Consider the following 19,067-nt stretch of genomic DNA (forward strand, 5'->3'; position numbering starts at 1 on the left):
GGCCATCTTGGTTAACAGGTCTACCACAACCATGATGGCTGTTTTCCCTCTGGACCTTGGCAGATCAGTCATGAAATCTATTGCCACTGCCTCCCATGGTCTTTCCGGCGTGGGTAGTGGTTCTAATAAACCTGTCAGTGCCCGCCTCTCCCCCTTGGCTCGTTGGCATTGGTCACACCCTCTCACATACTCCCGCACATCTTCCCTGACCTTGGGCCACCAGAATTCCCTGGTAACCAGCCACATGGTTTTGTGTTGCCCAAAATGCCCTGCTGTGGGGCTATCGTGCAGTTGCTTGAGTACCTTTTCCCTCAACTCCCCTTCAGGTATATATAACGCTCCCTTGTAGTACAACGCCCCGTTTCTCTCCTCAAAACCCCCGGGTTTGTCTCCCTCCCTCCTGAGACCCCTGAGTTTGTCCTGGGCGTATTCATCCTGCACCGTTCCCTCTACCAGTTCCCTTTGCCCCACCAATGCCGCCCCACACACCCAGCGGTCCTCTGGAATGACATGGGTCTCTTCGGGTGCTCCCTCCCCCTCCAAATATTCAGGTTTGCGTGAGAGAGCGTCTGCCCTAACGTTCTCTGGGCCTGGCACGTAACAAATCTCAAAGTTAAATTTGGAGAACTCCTGGGCCCATCTCAACTGCCGTTGGTTGAGCACTCGCGCAGTTCTCCCATACTCTAGATTCTTATGGTCCGTGCACACTTGCACCTTATGTTGTGCACCAATTAGCAGGTGCTTCCATCTCCGGAAAGCCTCATGAATCGCAAGAAGTTCCCGGTCGTACACCGTGTAGTTCCTCTCGGATTTGTTCAGCTTTCGCGAAAAGAATGCACACGGTCGCCACTCTGACTCCTCCTTCCCCGGCTGCAGAAGAAGCACCGCCCCTATGGCTCTGTCAGATGCGTCTGTTTTGACCCTCAGCTTTTTTTGTAAATCCACATGCAGAAGTTGTTCATCAGAGGCGAAGGCCCTTTTCAGTTCCTCAAACGCTCGCTCCGCCTCCGCCGTCCAAACAAACTTCTTTTTACTGCTGAGACAGTCCGTGATGGGCGCCGTCAGGTGGGCGAAGTTTCGGATGAACTTACGATAAAAGTTTCCAAACCCTAGGAACCTCTGCACATCCTTCTTGGTTTGGGGTGTTTTCCATTCCAGCACTGCTTGAACCTTGCCGGGGTCCATGGCCAACCCCTTGTCTGACAAGCGGTACCCCAGGAATTCCACCTCCTTGGTATGAAACTGACACTTCTCCAGTTTCACCCACAGCCTGTTGGCTTGCAGCCTGCTCAACACTTCTCTGACGTCTCTCACATGTTGCTCCTCATTCTCCGAATACACCAACACATCATCTAGGAAGGCCACGCAATTCTTGTAGAGCAAAGGCCCCAGTACGTGGTTCATGAATGATTGAAAACACGCGGAGCCTGTTTGTAATCCAAAAGGCATCACGAGGTATTCAAATGCCCCCAAAGGGGTGAACATGGTGGTTTTCCATTCATCCCCTTTCCTTATACGTATCAGGTTGTACGCCCCCCTTAGGTCCAGCTTTGTAAAAATCTTTCCCTTCCGCACCCTGGTCAAAATATCATCAATCCTGGGCATAGGAAAAGCCGCCGGCTCTGTCACTGAATTTAACCGCCTGAAATCACATACAAGTCTCGGCTTGCCCGTGTGCTTTTTATCCACAAAAAACACTGGGCTACCCCCCGCTGCCTTGGACTCTCTGATGAAGCCTCTCTTCAGGTTCTTGTCAATGAACTCTCGCAACTCCTGCATTTCCCTGTCTGACATGGCATACAACTTGCCTACAGGAAGCTGTGCTCCAGGGAGTAAATTGATCTGGCAATCAAAGGGCCTATGCGGGGGTAGTTGGTCAGCTTCCTTCTCGCTGAACACGTCGCTGAGATCAGCATACTGTGGTGGCACCTTCCCCTTCTCCATTACTTCAGTCCCTGCCAGGGTGGCTTGGGCCCCTGCTGAACCCTTTCCCCCCCTGCAGTGTTCTAAGCAATGTGCTGAACCGAAGGAAACCACTCTTTGATGCCAGCCCACCAGCGGATCATGTAGGGCTAGCCAGCTCATTCCCAAAATAATGGGAGCGCCTCCCAAGGTGGCCACATTAAACGCTATCAGTTCTGTGTGCCTTGCCACCCTCATTATCATTGGGACGGTCTGCAAGCTGACTCCTCCTCCCAACAACTCCCTGCCATCGATCGTAGTCACCTGCAGGGGGTTGCTTAAAGGGATCGTCTGTATCTGGTGTTCAGCAGCAAACTCCTTGCTCATAAAATTGCAGGAGCTGCCTGAGTCCAACAGCGCCTTTATTTTTAGGGGGTGTCCATTTTGCAGCTCTAGCGACACTTCAATCACTAGAGCAGGTCGAGGAGCTTCTGGCACGGGCACTTTCACTGCTCTTTGGCCTGGCTGCAGTGCCCTGACGGTGGCAACCAGGCGTTGGCTTTTACCTGCTCCGTTTCTCCCTGCTCTCCCCCCTCAACAGCTCCCACCATCCCTTGCCATTCCTTCCTCTGGGGGCAGACTCTGGCAAAGTGGCCTGGCTGTTGGCAGAGATAGCATTTCCGGGCTCCTTTTCCCTCCTTCTTAGCCCCCTCACTGGGCTTTGAAACTGCGCGCGCGCTGTTCCGACTTCCATCGGCTCTGCCGGCGGGAAAGCTGGCTCAGGAATGTCTGGAATGCGGAACTCCTTCCAACGTTCCCCTCTCCCTTCCCGCCTCTCCAAGGCTCTTGCCTCCTGGCGCGCTCCAATGGTCAGCGCAGATTTGGTCAGCTGATCCATAGACACCGCCCTGGGGCTCCGGGACAGCTCGTCTTTCACAGCCGAAGAAAGACCTTCTTCAAATAGCATCTGAATGGGTGCCGCCGATAAATCCCACCCCAATCTGTGAATCAGCATGGTAAATTCAGTCCAGTACTCACGGACAGATCGGCTTCCCTGCTTGCAAGCCATTAGCTGTCTGCGCACCACCCCTTCCTCAATATCGCTGGAAAACATGATATCCATTGCACGAAATAACTTCACAGTGTCCTTTAGGATATCATTGTGCGTTGCCATCAGGGGTCGAACCCAGTCTCGCGCCCCCTTCTCAAGATGCCCAATTACGAAAGCAACTCGCGATTCCTCATCAGGGAACTCATCAAACTGCACATTAAGGGCATATTGCATCTCTGTCCTAAAGGCATGGTAATCCTTGGGGTCCCCCCCAAACTTCTGCACCAATCCTGGTACCTTTCTGGGGAACTGAGTGGTTCTCCCCTTTTTGTCTGCATCCTGAGCCCTTCTCTCCTCGAGCCTCGCCGTCTGCAGCGCAAGTTGGACCTCCAAAGCTTGATACCTTTCTTCCAAGCTTGGACCAGCTCCAACCCCTGCCTCTCCGGTTCCGGCTGGGTTGCTCATGATGCTTTCTCCTGCACAGGCAGCGTACAAAGCTCTGTCAGACTGCTGTGAGGGGATGATTAGCTGCTTGTGCTTAAAATTGTGCCCCCTCAGAGTTTGTGCGGCTCCACAAACCTCTGTGTGTGACAGAGCTCCTCAGACATGTCTGCTCTAGTCACTAGTAGAGTCTGACAGTGGCTGCCTGCGGAAGCGTTTCCAGCAAAGAAGCTCCTTAACGGAAACGCGTCTCCTGGACTCACGACGTGGCAGCTTCCGGCGAAGTATGGGTCTCCCTACGGTTGCTTCTGACACCTCCCCGCTGTTTTCGCTGGACATGTCTCTCACCCCTTTCTCTCCCCTGCTAGTTCCTGCCTTGGCTGCTGCGTCTCTCTCAGCATTACTGAGATCCTCCTCCAGAGACCCCTCGCTCCCCCTGCTGGTCCCTGCTTTAGCTGCTGACTCTCTCCCAGCCTCTGGGAGCCCTACCACCTCCCTTTCCTCTGATGTCAGTTCCCTGACAGTATGGTTTCTCGCCTATGTGTTTAGGCATGTGCCTAACAAGCTGTGACCTCCGCCTGAAGCTTTTCCCCCAGTGCGGACACTTATGGCCTCTTTCGCCCATGTGGCGCACCATGTGCCTCAGAAGCGCCGAGCTCTGGATGAAGGTTTTCCCGCACACGGTACATTTATAGGGTTTCTCTCCTGTGTGGGTTTTCTCGTGGGTGGCGAGGTGTGACGCTTGGCCAAAGCTCTTCTTGCAGACGCCACAGCGATAGAGCTTCTCTCCCGTGTGGATCCTCTCATGCCTGGCAAGGTGGGATCTCCAGGTGAAGACTTTCTCACAGCAAGAGCACCTGTACTCTTTCTTCCCTGCATCAGCCCCCTTTTGCTCATGTTCTGCTGGAACACACAGAGAAGAACGACACAAAATTAGGCCATGACTGAGTGCTCACTTCCATTATATCCCCGCACAAGTCTGACCACAACCTGTGTGCTGTGGCCAGTTCTGGGCAATGAGCTGTAAGGAGAATGGCAGACCCATCGGTATGGGTTTAAATCAGGGGTAGGGAAACTGTAACTCCAATTCCCGCCATCCCTTGTTAAAAATAATGATTTAATTCCTTGAAATGGGAATGTTTACTTATGTTGTTACAGTGGTACCTCTGGTTAAGAACTTAATATGTTCTGGAGGTCCGTTCTTAACATGAAACTGTTCTTAACCTGAGGTACCACTTTAGGGAACCACTGAGGTACCTGTTTAGGGAAGCTTTTAATGTTTAACAGACCACCGTACTTTGCTGGAAGCTGCCCAGTGGGGTATAAATAATAAATTATTATTATAGTAATGGGGCCTCCTGCTGCCACTCCACCACCGGAGCATGATTTCTGTTCTCCTCCTGAAGCAAAGTTCTTAACCCGAGGTAATATTTCTGGGTTAGCGGAATCTGTAACCTGAAGTGTCTGTAACCTGAAGCGTCTGTAACCCAAGGTACCACTGTACTGTGTACATTTAACATGGGTTTTCCCCTCCTCTGGCAGTAGCTCTCATGTGATTGGCTGACTGTGAGTCACATGAGAGAGGCATTCCTTTCTGTTGTGACTGTTATTCCAGTAACTGTCATTTTTAACGGCTTTTCTGTTCTCTCTTTGTGTGAGAAGGAGAATGGTTGCTGAGAGAGGCTTCTCAGTATCCCAGGGAGGACAGTGTTGTGTCCGTGTGACCTGTCTGAAGTGAAACGGACAGAGGAAGATCGCTAAACGTTAACAGGGAGAAAGCTGTGCAGGGGGTCTCTGTAAGGAAGAGTGAGGATCTACCTCAGGAACAAGCTGGGGGCAGGGGGTGACGATCTACATCAGCAACAATCCATCAGGGAGGAGACCTATTCTCCAAGAGGTCGCTGTAGAGGTGCCGTGCTGGGAGGAGATGTTGAGGAGGCAGCAGGACTGGCCTTTAAGGAGTGTGCTGCAGCCATTGCTGCCACAATGACAGCAGCAGCAGCAGGTGATGTGTTCCTTGGAAAGCAGATCTGCTGCCACTGTAGATGCTGTCGCCTGAGGTGGTTGCCTCATATTGCCTCATGGGAGGGCCGGCCCTGACTATGCCTACTCTAGCAGATGAGTGCTGTCCAGCAATTCAGGGCCAAAGAGTTCCTACCTAGCAACTTGGCATCCCCAACATCCTCCTGTGTGGTTTCCATGGAAGAATCAAACTCTACAGTGGCATCTGATTTGGCCGTTCTGTCTTGAAGGGATTCGCCACCATCTCCTCAAAAGGTACCAGTGCCTATATAAGAGACATGCAAACAAAGCGGAATTGGCTGCTACCAAGTAGAAGACTTTTAAGTAGTCGCTGCCTAGTGGGAGACTTCAAAACAATAATAAAAACAGTGCTTGCAAGATAGAAGGGTTAGGGTTGCCCTATTTCAAGAAGTGAAAATCAGGGCAAAAATAAATGGTTGAGCTTTTTAAAAGAAAATCCCCGGACATATGGCAACCCTAAGAAACGTTCGATAAAAGATGAACAGTGGTTAAAAGTGAGAGCTACAATTCCCAGAGTTCCCTGGGGGAAGCGTTTGCTTGTCAAGTCACACTGGGAATCGTAGCTCGGTGAGGGGGATAGAGATCTCCCCACAACTCTCAGCCCCCTTTATAAACCACTTCCCAGAATCCTTTGGGAGAAGCCCAACTGGCCCAGCTGCCCTCGTCTCCTGTGGAAATAAAGGAAGAGTTTCTGGACCAGGGCGACGCGGCTTTGGATGTCTGGCAGCAGCGCTTCAGGAGCTACTGCTACACATGTGGGCAGCCGAGTGACTTCTCTTCCTGACTGAGGAGAAAAAATTGCCACTGGGCTTCCCAGCGCTGCAACACTTTCTCCTCTGGCTCCTCCTTAACTGGGGGGAGAGCTGGTTGAGAAAGAAACTCCTTCACGGCCCCATCTTGAATGACATGAGGGTCTCTGATTCCTTTGAGCTGCCCTCCTGGAACTGATGGTGTTGCATGCATCACCTCCATTTTTATTCCTGGCTATTGTATTAACGCTGGGAATTGTAGTTTACCCCCCACCCCAAGAGCTAAAATTCCCAGCAGGCCTTAATGACGTGCAGTGCTTTGAGATGCAGCTAGCCACCCTATCAGCAAAGTAAAAAATATATCTGGAGATAGCTCAGAGAGTTGGGAAAAAAACCCTGCATTCCAGTTCTACAATTCTATGATTTAGAAAGAGAGATGGGGAGACTTGAGGTTCATTCTCCTCTGAACTACCCCGACTTTTAACCCTTGAATTTTGCTTGCTTAAGGTTTCATTCAGCTTTGGGGAAATCACAGGTGTCCGTTATGCAGTTGGATACTTCATTATATAGCTTTTGGTGAATTCTGAAGACTCAGCCTTTCCTTTCGACACCTGAAATAGTGCTGATTTTTGTTAAATTTAAATTTTGACAGTATTTTTTAAAGTCTTTAAACTGTATTTCGGATTGTTGTAATCCACCTTAGAACCTCAAGTTGAAAGGACGGTAATTAATAATAATAATAATAATAATAATAATAATAATAATAATACAACACCACCACAGAGAACACTCTCAGTCTCATTCATGCACTTCCCAGCCGACCCCTCCTTCTCTGCCCTTTCTCTACTTTCTCTACTAAGCAATTCTTTTCTTTTACATTTTCTTTTAATTTTAAATTATGCGCAGGTTTCCCCGCCCCTTTCTTCCCCGCATGATTGCGCAACCGCAAGAGCATTTGCGGCGCGCTCAGGATTCGAACCCAGCGCCCGGCGGAGATGCAATCGGCTGGACTTACTTGGACGTTTCTGCGGACAGCTGCTCTCCGTTCCCTCCCCGTGGACTCAAGGGGTTAAGCGGAGAGAGCGCCTGTTCCTAGAGAGGATCAGATAAAGATATGAGAGATGGGGAAGTGCAAAAAGAAAAAAGCGAACCTCCTTCCTGTGTGTTCCCCCCTCCCCCGCCCCTTTCTGGATTTGGGGGGGGGATTTAACACCGCCTTGCAGAAATTTAGGGTTTGCAAGATTCGCAGAGGCTGCAATGCAAAGGCTGCAAGGAGCGGGTGAGTGAAAGAGAAGAGGGGGAAACTTGCATTTTAAGGGGGAAAGAGAAAGAAGAGGTAGGAGAGATTGGGGGGGGCGGAAAGCAAACGTCTCCCCCCACAAAATCAAAGGGTCTTCCTTTTGCAGCGCATCCTCGCAAAGGCCCCTGAGCCCCGCACCCCTTTCCCACTACCCCTATTCCGTTTAGATTTGCCGCAGACAAAGAAATCGAGACGCAGGAGCGGGAGGATAAACGCTTCTCGTCTAAATGCGGTGAATCTGGAAACAAAAGCGGTGTGCATATTGTGCGCCGAGAAGATCAGAAGTGTGGTGGTGCTCCAAAAATCACAGTCCTCAAATAACACTTGGGTTTTATTTATTCATTTACTTGTTTGTCCATTCGCTTGTTTATTTGTTCATCATATTGTCAGCCTTCCCCTGCTGTCGGGAAAACGTCTGACTTACTTTCTGCCTGACAGCTTTAGTCTCTGTTGTTGTTGTTGTTAGAATTTATATACCACCCTATACCTTGGGGGGGTCTCAGGGCGGTTTAAACAATCTTAAAACATCAATGTCTTCCCTTCTTCCCTTCCCATGGTTCATTTTGCATAACATAAATCCTTGCATATTTTACATAAACTAAACCATTCGGTGTTCAGTTATTACAGCCATCAAAACTTATTTACACTGTTGAATTTATTCTTAATGCTGCCAGCGTTTTCAGCTGTCCACAATTATTTTCCATCTATTCAATAAACGTTTTCCAGTCATCTTCAAACGTGGCTTCCGGTTTTCATTCATATTCCTATCGCTTTTTTAGCTTTCAGAAAGAGAAGGCTGCTCTTGCCTTGAGCAGGATGTAAATTGGGTAAATGAGTCATACGGCGATAACAATACCAGCCTACCTTAATAATAATAATAATAATAATAATAATAATAATAATAATAATAATAATAATAATAGAATTAATGTGCGTAAAGTGAGCCCTGGGGTGTGTCAGATTTAAGCCTGGCTTCTCTGTAGCTATGTGGCAGGTGTACCTGGACCAGGTAGAAAGAGGATCAAAAGAAGCGTACAGAGCCTGGGGCAACTGATGCCAAGAAGACTGAGAAAAACTTAAAACTGTGGGGCAGTTATAGTGAAGCGAAAGGCGTGGGGCAAGGGAAAGATTGCCTCCTTTGGGGAGGAAGGGTGAGGTGGAAATATTAATAATATACTGATCTGGGCGGGAGTCTGAAATCAAAACAAGCACATAAAGTTTAAAGAAATTATTGGGGGGGGGTAATAACTTCAGTGTATGGTCACTTCTAAATCCTGCACGCCAGGGGTAGCCAACAGGAATATCAGCTGTTGGAAATGGCACAAGCACAGAAGCGCCAAATCGCAATCCGTGCGTGCGCAGACGCGGCGCTGCGGGTTGCGAACGTGCTTCCCGCACGGATCACTTTTGCAACCTGAGCGTCCACTGTATATCAAAATTTGTATACCGCCCTTCATTCATAGATGAAGTTCATAACATAAAAATGCAAGATTTAAAAAACACAAAATACGTAATAAAAACAAAAACAAAACAAACCATTAACCCCCCCTTCCCCTTCCACCGTTGACCTTCCATCTTGATTTGCTTGCCTAAAACCTAACATGGTGGTTAGACTATGCCTGGCCATTATTGAGTTGCTGTTTTTTTAAAGGGAGGATATAAGGCAATGAGCATTTGCCCTGCACTTATCCTGATTTGCTTGGGGAGCGTTTACACATCTTCCTGTTGATTGTTTGTTCACCACCGCTCATTTTTAATGTTTTTCTTCATCTACTTTCCAACCTGCAAAAAGTCTGTTTTTTTAAAAAAGTGTGTTTGTTGCACAAGGGTGACAGAATCCTTAAACCCGCAATAATAATAATAATAATAATAATAATAATAATAATAATAATAATAATAATAATAATAATTTATTATTTGTACCCCGCCCATCTGGCTGGGTTTCTCCAGCCACTCTGGGCGGCTTCCATAGAAACCAAAAATACACTAAAATATCACAGATTAAAAACTTCCCTGAACAGGGCTGCCTTAAGATGTCTTCTGAATGTCAGGTAGTTGTTTATCGCTTTGACATCTGGTGGGAGGGCGTTCCACAGAGCGGGGGCCACTACTGAGAAGGCCCTCTGCCTGGTTCCCTGTAGCTTTGCTTCTAGCAATGAGGGAACTGCCAGAAGGCCCTCGGCGTTATAAATGTGCAAAAGCAGAATTCTGGGTATGTGTGTCTCCAAATACCAACAGTCTGAATATGAGCTAACATGGCTATGAACACAAAAAATGTTGCTTCTGACTGTGTCTGCCTCTTTCCTTTCCCCTCAGCCTTTTCTCTTCCTGAACCTGACATGCTCTCTCGACTTGACCCTGGAGAAGACCCCTGGGTTCCGGATCTTTCCGCCAAAAAGGAGAGGGAGATGCCGTTGGACGGTGGAGAGGGTGAGAGAGCTTAAACAAGCTAAGGGAAAAGAAACCATTTGTACTGGAGAGAAACCCCAAAATCGACTCCCTCCACCTTCTCGGCCTCATTCCCTTTTAATATTTCTTTCTCAGAGTTTCCTTTTTTTATAATATTTTTTATTAGTTTTATTAAATATTACAAGGTAAATAGAAAAGGAAAATCAAAACAAAATCCATACATAACAATATAAACACAATCGTCTGCATATTTACCAAATGCAGACTAAAGAAGAAAAAAGACAACAGATAAAGGAAAAGAAAGAGGAAAAAAGAAAGGGGGGAAAACTACTATCCATCAATTATACCAAATACCAAATCCTAATTAAAATATTATAAAAGACTTCCACCACATTCACCACACATCTCTTAATTTCTAGTTCACCTTTACATCTGTTCTTTGTTCACTTCCTTTCCTTAAGTTCTTTCATAGTCCATCAATTCTTTGTATTCTTTATACACAATTTGACACACAGCTGCGAGGCATTTGCGAGCTTTTTTGCGGAGAAGGTCCTGTTGCTCCGCCATGACCTCCCTGCCAATTTGGATACAATAAAGGAACTGGAGGCCCCTCGACTGTCCTCGGGTCCAGTATTGGACCACTTCGACCAGATATCCCCAGCCGATGTGGACAGACTCCTCTGAGCTGGAAAGCCCACCACTTGTCCTCTTGACCCGTGCCCGTCTTGGCTGATTAGAGTGTTTCCAGACGAGGTGCGGGGCCCCCTGGGGGATATCATCAATTTGTCCCTTGGCACTGGGATATTCCCAGGGGAACTGAAGGAGGCAGTGGTGCGCCCGCTCTTAAAGAAAACATCATTAGATCCCTTAGATCTATCCAATTACCGCCCGGTTTCGAATCTCCCGTTCCTGGGTAAGGTGATTGAGAGAGCGGTTGCAGAACAGCTTGGCAGGTTTCTGGATGAAACATCAGCTCTCGATCCATTCCAGTCTGGCTTCCGTGCTGGTCATGGGACCGAGACGGCTCTGGTCGCCCTAACAGATGATCTCCGCAGGCAGCTGGATCGAGGCGGGTCGGGGCTGCTGATTCTTCTAGAGCTGTCAGCAGCCTTCGACATGGTCGATCACGAACTCATGGACCACCGCCTTGCCGACGTGGGGATCCAGGGCACAGTCCTTCAATGGCTGCGCTCATTTCTCTCCGGTCGGGGACAGAGGGTGGCGCTTGGGGGGGAATTGTCATCCCGCCACTCCTTGGTGTGTGGAGTGCCTCAGGGTGCGATTCTCTCCCCGATGCTTTTTAACATCTTTATGCGCCCCCTCGCCCAGCTTGTCCGGAGTTTTGGGCTGGGCTGCCATCAGTATGCCGATGACACCCAACTCTATCTGTTGATGGGTGGCCATCCTGACTCGGCCCCAGACACACTGACCAGATGTCTGGAAGCTGTGGCTGGATGGTTACGTGGGAGCCGGTTGAAGTTAAATCCTTCGAAGACAGAGGTCCTCTGGCTGGGGCAGGACGATATGGGATCGAGGGGGCAACTCCCATCTCTTGCGGTGGTGCAATTAGTGCCAGCATCGTCCGTTAAGAGTTTGGGTGTAATCTTCGATACCTCCCTCTCTATGGAGGCGCAGATTACAGCTATAACAAAGGCGGCATTTTTCCATCTCCGCCAAGCTAAGCAGTTGGCTCCTTACCTCTCTCGCCCTGACCTAGCCACTGTGATCCACGCGACGGTCACCTCCAGACTGGATTATTGTAACTTGCTCTACGTGGGGTTGCCCTAGAGACTGACCCAGAAACTCCAGCGGGTGCAGAACACCGCGGCGAGACTCCTTATGGGGTCTTCGCTGCGAGATCATATTCATCCGGTACTATACCAGCTGCACTGGCTCCCGGTGGAGTACAGGATCAGGTTTAAGGTGCTGGTTTTAACCTTTAAAGCCCTATACGGCCTAGGACCCTCGTACCTATGGGACCGCCTCTCCTGGTATGTCCCACGGTCTGCAAATAAAAACATCCTGAAGATCCCAGGCCACAGAGAGGTTAGGGTGGCCTCAACTAGAGCCAGGGCTTTCTCGGCCGCGGCTCCAATCTGGTGGAACGCTCTGTCACAAGAGACCAGGGCCCTGCGGGACCTGACATCTTTCCGCAGGGCCTGCAAGACAGAGCTGTTCCACCAGGCCTTTGGTCAGGGCGCAGCCTGACCCCCTCCTCTGGCAATCTGCACAGAATTTTGCTTAATGGTTGCCATCAATTTGATTTTAATTAATTTTATAATGAATGTTTTTAGAATGTTGGATTATTTTGATTGTTGTTAGCCGCCCTGAGCCCAGCTTCGGCTGGGGAGGGCGGGGTATAAATAAAAAAATATTATTATTATTATTATTATTATTATTATTATTATTATTATTATATTCTTCACAAGGTTAGTCTAAGCACAACCAAACTTTCGTATTTGAGCCCTGCTTCTGTAAATATTCAGTTAGACAATCCCATTGTCTCTGTACCATAATTTTGGATTTGTGCCTTATTAAGTCCGTCAATTAACTCCAGATACTCACATAGTTTACTTAACCATTCTCTTTTTGTTGGAATAGTATTTCCTTTCCATTAGCTGGCTACCAATATTCTCGCTGCTGTTGATGCGTATAGAAATATGTTAATTTTATCTTTGGGGATATCCTTACCCAAAATTCCTAATAAGCATGCTTCTGCCCTTTTGTTCTATGAAACCTTTATCAATTTTTTAATCTCTTCATGGATCATATCCCAAAAATGTTTAATCTCTGGACATGTCTCTTTTTCAGAGTTTCCTGATGTGATCATAAAGGTGGAACAGGAAGAGGAGCTGTGGCTTCCGGAGAAATCGGAACAAGGAGCGAATCCGCTTAACTCCTCTCTCCAGGAAAGAGAAACGGTATCCTCGGGTGAGGAGCAGCCTTAAACCTGCCTTTATAATTCAGGGGCAGGGAACTTTTCCCACCACCGAGGGCCACATTGCCTCTTTGAGAGCCTTTGAGGGGCCACCTGCCAGCGCTGGGCAGGGACAGAGGAGAAAGTGGGCGGACTAGTGGATGCGACTGTTATCATTGTACAGTAGGCCACGTTCCGGCCACGCAGAAGTGTGTTTGCCTGGCTGGAATGTGTGGGATAACGCTTCTTGTTAGTCTGGACGGAGAGATGTGTGTGGGTAGCTGTGGAGACCCCAGAATATTGTTTGGCTGGAATGTAGCCTAAAACAGAAAGGTAAGAGTCACACCTGTTGCTCCACCCACTTTTGCCTTTGGCCCCGCCCACCAATCTCAGGCCCCACCTTCCCCAAAGGTCACCCCCCAAGCGAAGGTGGCTCTCAGAGAGCCAGTGTGGTGTAGTGGTTAAGAGCGGTGGGCTCGTAATCTGGTGAACCGGGTTCGCTTCCCCGCTCCTCCACATGCAGCTGCTGGGTGACCTTGGGCCAGTCACACTTCTCTGAAGTCTCTCAGCCCCACTCACCTCACAGAGTGTTTGTTGTGGGGGAGGAAGGGAAAGGAGATTGTTAGCCGCTTTGAGACTCCTTCGGGTAGTGAGAAAGCGGGATATCAAATCCAAACTCTTCTTCTCAGGCCCTTGGATGGTTGCCGTGATTCTGTGGTTCTTTGGCTTCCCAATGGTTAATATTTTCACAACGTTGTGTCCCATCTTGAGTGAGGGAAGGGATAATCCAACTCACGAGATGCCCTGGGATTTGTGGGAGAGGTGAAGGGGTCTTCCTGGAAACCCATTGTTGGAGGTCAGGATATCATTCCACACTTAGGACAACTTGCACGGCGTAGCGGCTGTTAAGGGAAATCCTGGTTTAAATCTCACCTCTGCCATCAACTTAGTAGCTGGCCTTTAGGCAAGCCACTTGTATCCCAGCCTCAGTCTTCCCATCTGTTAAATGGGGGCGGGGCTTGTTGGGCTGTTTGTAAAGATTGCAACTAGATGATGCAGGGGGAGTGCTTTGAAAATCGAAAGTCCCGTACTGAAATCAACATACTAACAAGTGTCTTCCCCACCAACCAGGGTTTTCTGCTGTGATAATCAAGAAGGAAGAAGATGACGAGCTTTGGGTGGTGTATCACCAGGGCTCTGAGGAAAACGAAACATCCCCACCTGCCCACTCAGGTGAGAGGTTTATTTAGCTGAGTCTGGATCCCTAAATAAAAGCACTTTTCCAAGATCCTATTAAAATAACTGTCAGAGATACAGGTCAGCAATATCTACTGATATTCTGCTTTTGCAAAATCGAAACCGCATTTGTGCCTTGATTTTCAGCAGCAGCTCTCTCTGCACCCAACATGCAGGGCAAGCTTCGAAGTGGAAGGATAATCTCCAGTGACAGCTGCCTGTAGTGGCTGTTGGAACCAAAGACTACTACAGGCACAGAGAGGCTTCACAATAAGCAGCACGTTAACTGCCCCTCAGATACTCACAAAATTCTACTCTTTTCTCATCATGCTTGCCCCATCCTCAAAGTGAAGGATGATTTACATGATTTACACTTTGCTGTCAGGCACAACTTCTATGTTTGCTGGAAGGGAGTGTATTTGTGTGGAGTTATGCACATGTGTCTCCAAAAAAAGTGTGATCCTCCTCCAGGCTCTGTGGAATAGCTTTCTTGTCGAGATAATGACAAGTGACCACTATCTTCACTTTCTGGAAACAATTGAAGACATTTCTGTTCCAGTGGGTTTTCCCAGTTGAATGTATGGGCCCCTGCCCTGGATGTCCGCTTTGTTTTGGATAAATATATGTTTGTGTATGTGTTGCTTTAAACTTTTAAAAGTTGTTATTATTGTACGTTGCCTTGAGACCCATCTGTGGAAAGGGATAATAAGTCGTACCTTGGATCCCAAACGCCTTGCGATTCAAACTTTTTGGCTCCCGAATGCCGCAAACCCGGAAGTGAGTGTTCTGGTTTGTGAACATTCTTTGGAACCCAAACGTCCAACACGGCTTCCGTGGCTTCTGATTGGCTGCAGGAAGCTTGGAAGCTGCGCCTTGGTTTCCAAACGTTTTGGAAGTCGAACGGACTTCTGGAACAGATTCCATTTGACTTCCAAGGTACCACCGTAGTAGTAGCAGTAGTAGTAGTAGTAGAAATAATAATAATAATAGTAGTAGTCGCAGTAGTGTTGGAAGGGACTTTGAGGATCATCTAGTCCAACCCCTTGCAATGCAGGAATATGCAGCTGCCCTATACAGGAATCAAACCTGCAACCTTGGCGTTATCAGCATCACGCTCTAACCAACTGAGCTATCCAGGCTATAATAAGAATCCAGGGCCCAAGTACATATAGTTGTCTCTAAAAATTTGACAAATGGCTCAGAATGCAGGAATCTTTTGCCCAAGGTGAGACTCGAACTCGTGACCCTGAGATGAAGAGTTTTATGCCCTGCCAACTGAACTATCTTATTTGTTGAGCAAGTAGGCGTTCCACTTGCATGACAACATAAGTAGATTCATACCCATTATTAAGATAACACATTGTACATTTCCCCTTCCCAGTCAAACTTGCTTGTTCACTCGTTTGCTTTCCCTTTATCCCGACAGAAGAGGGCCATGGGAAAAGGTGCACGGAGGAGAAAGAGAACAAATGCTCAGACTGCGGGAAAAGCTTCACGCAGAGGTCTAGCCTCGTGCGACACGAGAAGACGCACACGGGAGAGAAGCCCTACGAATGCGCAGAGTGCGGGAGGAGCTTCAGCCAGAGGTCGATCCTGACCCGGCACGAGAGGACCCACACGGGAGAGAAGCCGTACAAATGCTCAGAGTGCGGGAAGAATTTCCGCCACAAGTCGGCGCTTCTGAGGCACGAGAAGATGGAGGCCGGGGAGAGGCCGTACGAATGTTCTCACTGCGGAAAGGGCTTCATCCAGAGGTCCAACTTCCTCATCCACGAGAGAATCCACACCGGCGAGAAACCATACCTGTGCTCGGACTGCGGGAAAAGCTTCGTCCAAAGGTGGCACCTGCTGGTACACGAGATGACGCATAAGCCCGAGCAGCCCTATCAGTGTACGAAGTGCGGGAAGAGATTCAACCACAGCCTCAACCTCATCGTCCACGAAAGGAGCCACGTGGGGGAGAAAGTGTACCCGTGCCCAGACTGCGAGAAGAGCTTCACGCAGAGGTCGAGCCTCGTACGGCACAAGAAGACCCACACGGGGGAGAAACCGCACCGGTGTGCCGAGTGTGGGAGGAGCTTCAGTCAGAGGTCGATCCTGACCAGGCACGAGAGGACCCACACGGGAGAGAAGCCGTACAAATGCTCCGAGTGCGGGAAGAATTTCCGCCACAAGTCGGCGCTTTTGAGGCACGAGAAGATGGAAGCCGGGGAGAGGCCGTACAAGTGCTCGCACTGCGGAAAGGGCTTCATCCAGAGGTCCAACTTCCTCATCCACGAGAGGACCCACACAGGCGAGAAGCCATACAAATGCACCAAGTGTGGGAGAGGCTTCGTCCAGAGGTCGCACCTTCATGCCCACGAGATAATGCACAAGGAAGAGGAGTCCTTTCAGTGCTCAAAGTGCGGGAAGAAGTTCAACCACAGCTTGAGCCTCGTCATCCACGAAAGAAGCCACACGGGAGAGAAACCGTACCCGTGCTCTGCCTGTGGGAAAAGCTTCGTTGACAAATCGAGCCTGGTCAGACACGAGAGGGCTCATCGAGGAGAGAAGCCATACGCGTGCTCCGACTGCGGGAAAAGGTTCAGCTATAGGTCAGCCCTCCTCAGGCACAAGAAGACCCAAGCGGGAGGGAAGCCATATTGGTTTTCGGCCTGTGGGAAAAGCGTCATCCAGAAATTGAAGCGCCTTGCGCACGAGAGACCTCACAACGGAGAGAGCCTGTACAAGTGTGCTTACTGTGGCCGGGCCTACAACCTGAAGTACAAGCTCCTCATCCACGAGAGAGCCCACACCAGGAAGAAACCTTACCAGTGCTTGGAGTGCGAGAAGAGCTTCGGCCAGAGATCCAACTTCATTGTGCACCAGAGGACCCACACGGGGGAAAAGCCCCACAAGTGCTCCGATTGCGGGAGGTGCTTCAACGACGGGCGCAACCTCGTGAAGCACAAGAAGACCCACACGGGAGAGAAACCTTACCGGTGCCGTGCCTGCGGGAAAAGCTTCACGAACAAGTCGAGCCTCGTCGTGCACGAGAGGACTCACACCGGAGAAAAGCCGTACGGGTGCTCCGGTTGCGGGAAAGGCTTCACCAGCAAATCGAGCCTGGTTAAGCACGAGAGAACTCACACGGGGGAGAAGCCTCACGCTTGCACGGACTGTGGGAAAAGCTTCGTTCAGAGGTCGAACCTCCTCAGGCACGAGAGGATCCACAAAGGTGAGAAAACGAATGCGTCCTCAGACGGCGGGGAAAGTTCCGGCGGTGACTCAGCCCTGACTAGAGACGTAGGGGCCCAGGCGGAAGAGAAACCCTATAAATGTTACGAGTGCGGGAAAAGCTTCCACGAGAGACGGAACCTCGTCGTTCACGAGAGGACGCACACGGGGGAGAGGCCGTATAAGTGCGCTCACTGCGGGAAAACCTTCACCAACAAAACGACTCTCGCCGTCCACAAGAGAACTCACACGGGGGAGAAGCCCTACGGATGCCCCCGCTGCGGGAAAAGCTTCCCTTACAAGTCGAGCCTGATCAAACACGAGAGGACCCACACGGGAGAGAAGCCCTACAAGTGCTCCAGCTGCGGGAAAGGGTTCAACCAGAGCGCCAACTTGCTCGCGCACGAGAGGACCCACACGGGAGAGAAGCCGTTCAAATGCTCGGACTGCGGGAAGAGTTTCGGTGACCGGTCGAATCTGATCAGGCACCAGAAAAGTCACACTGGAGAGCAACTCTAGAAAGACTCGTGCTTTGGTAGGGTAGGAAGAAACCTCACAGCGGATTATTTCCTGCTAGGCGCCATAGGAAACAATGCAGAACATACCACGACAGGCTTTATCTTCCCGTTGGGTCATGTGATAGAGCTTTTTCTGGGCTGTACAATTTTACACTGCTGTGGGGTGTTCACATAGTTGAACGTTCCCTAATTTGGGGGCAGGGGCAGGATCTTCCTGCACATAGAGAATTAGCACATCAATAAAAGGAACTTGGGCATGTTAAGTTTCTATCTACGGGGAATTTTGCATATGGAGGATCAGCACACCCACACCCACACACCAGGCCTCTAGCAGTCCAGTCTAGGGGAAAAAGCACTAATTTCCTGGTGGCTAGTTAGCGCTGAACTTCAGTTCCTCACCCCACAGACCTCATCTTTGAGCTCTGCGTTCTTAATACGTACGTCCCGTTACCTTTCGCTTTTCTCATTTTACTTCATTGCAGTACTGCACTTCAGAACAAAAACTTTTTAACTCTTGCAATGTTCCCACGGGGGAGTTAATTGTAGGGGTAAAAGCGAAAGTTCGCCGAGAACGCTTGGTTTGGCTGGCTACATCAAACAGCATGGGAAACTATTACAACAGTCCATTCTTGCAGATCTGAAATTAGATGTTTTCACAGCAAATCCTGCTCTGATAATGCTATTTTGCAATTGCTGGTTTTTTGCCATCTGGAAGGTGCATGCGCAGTCTGGGTCTGGGTCTCCCGGGCCGGCCAGTGGCACAAAGTCTGTGCCACCAACTGAAAGCAAAGGCGTTGGAAGAGGGAAGCCATTCAAGTCATAACAGGGTTTCATCAAAGAGCCACTTCCAGATTTGGTTGAGGTGGCCAGTTCCCATGGTCAGATCCTGCCTGCAAAGAAGCGATGGACAGTTGTGGTAGTCCCCCAATTAATGCGTCTTTGGTGTGTTGGTGTGGAATCCCACAGATCTGCTCTGGAACAGATCCACTTTAGGAATATTCTCTGCTAAAGTAGATCCACATTGGGGGTGGGGGGGGTTGATGACGTTGGGGCCGAATGAGAATATGCCCTTTCAAATATTTGAGCTTTCTTTTGATGTCCATTGATATAGAACAGAAGCTATTCTGAACACCTGGATTTGAATTCAGTTTAACAGTCAGGGGTGGTGTGTATGCCACAATTCCTGAAAAGTACATAAAAAAAAATGCCATCAGTCTCTAGAAGCATCCAGCTTTCACATTTTGGGTGTTGCTGAGATTTACAGTGGTGCCCCACAAGACGAATG

The 19,067-nt window shown here is 49.2% G+C and overlaps 1 protein-coding gene across 2 annotated transcripts; it reads left to right on the forward strand.

The window, feature by feature from the left end:
• Positions 1-4,951: 4,951 nt before the first annotated feature.
• LOC309525631 (uncharacterized protein) lies at positions 4,952-18,045 on the forward strand. Of its 2 annotated transcripts, XM_082210999.1 has the most exons (6): positions 4,952-5,671; positions 7,093-7,465; positions 9,803-9,916; positions 12,707-12,826; positions 13,944-14,045; positions 15,475-18,045. In XM_082210999.1, the coding sequence occupies exons 2-6, from the start codon at positions 7,444-7,446 to the stop codon at positions 17,781-17,783; spliced, it is 2,667 nt and encodes an 888-aa protein (XP_082067125.1). In that variant the 5' UTR covers positions 4,952-5,671; positions 7,093-7,443; the 3' UTR covers positions 17,784-18,045. The 2 variants fall into 2 exon arrangements, with proteins under 2 accessions (XP_082067125.1, XP_082067126.1); XM_082211000.1 differs by lacking the exon at positions 7,093-7,465.
• The last annotated feature ends 1,022 nt before the right edge of the window (positions 18,046-19,067 follow it).

The sequence above is a fragment of the Podarcis vaucheri genome, assembly GCF_965113315.1.
Source record: "Podarcis vaucheri genome assembly, chromosome: 2".
Taxonomy (NCBI): domain Eukaryota; kingdom Metazoa; phylum Chordata; class Lepidosauria; order Squamata; family Lacertidae; genus Podarcis; species Podarcis vaucheri.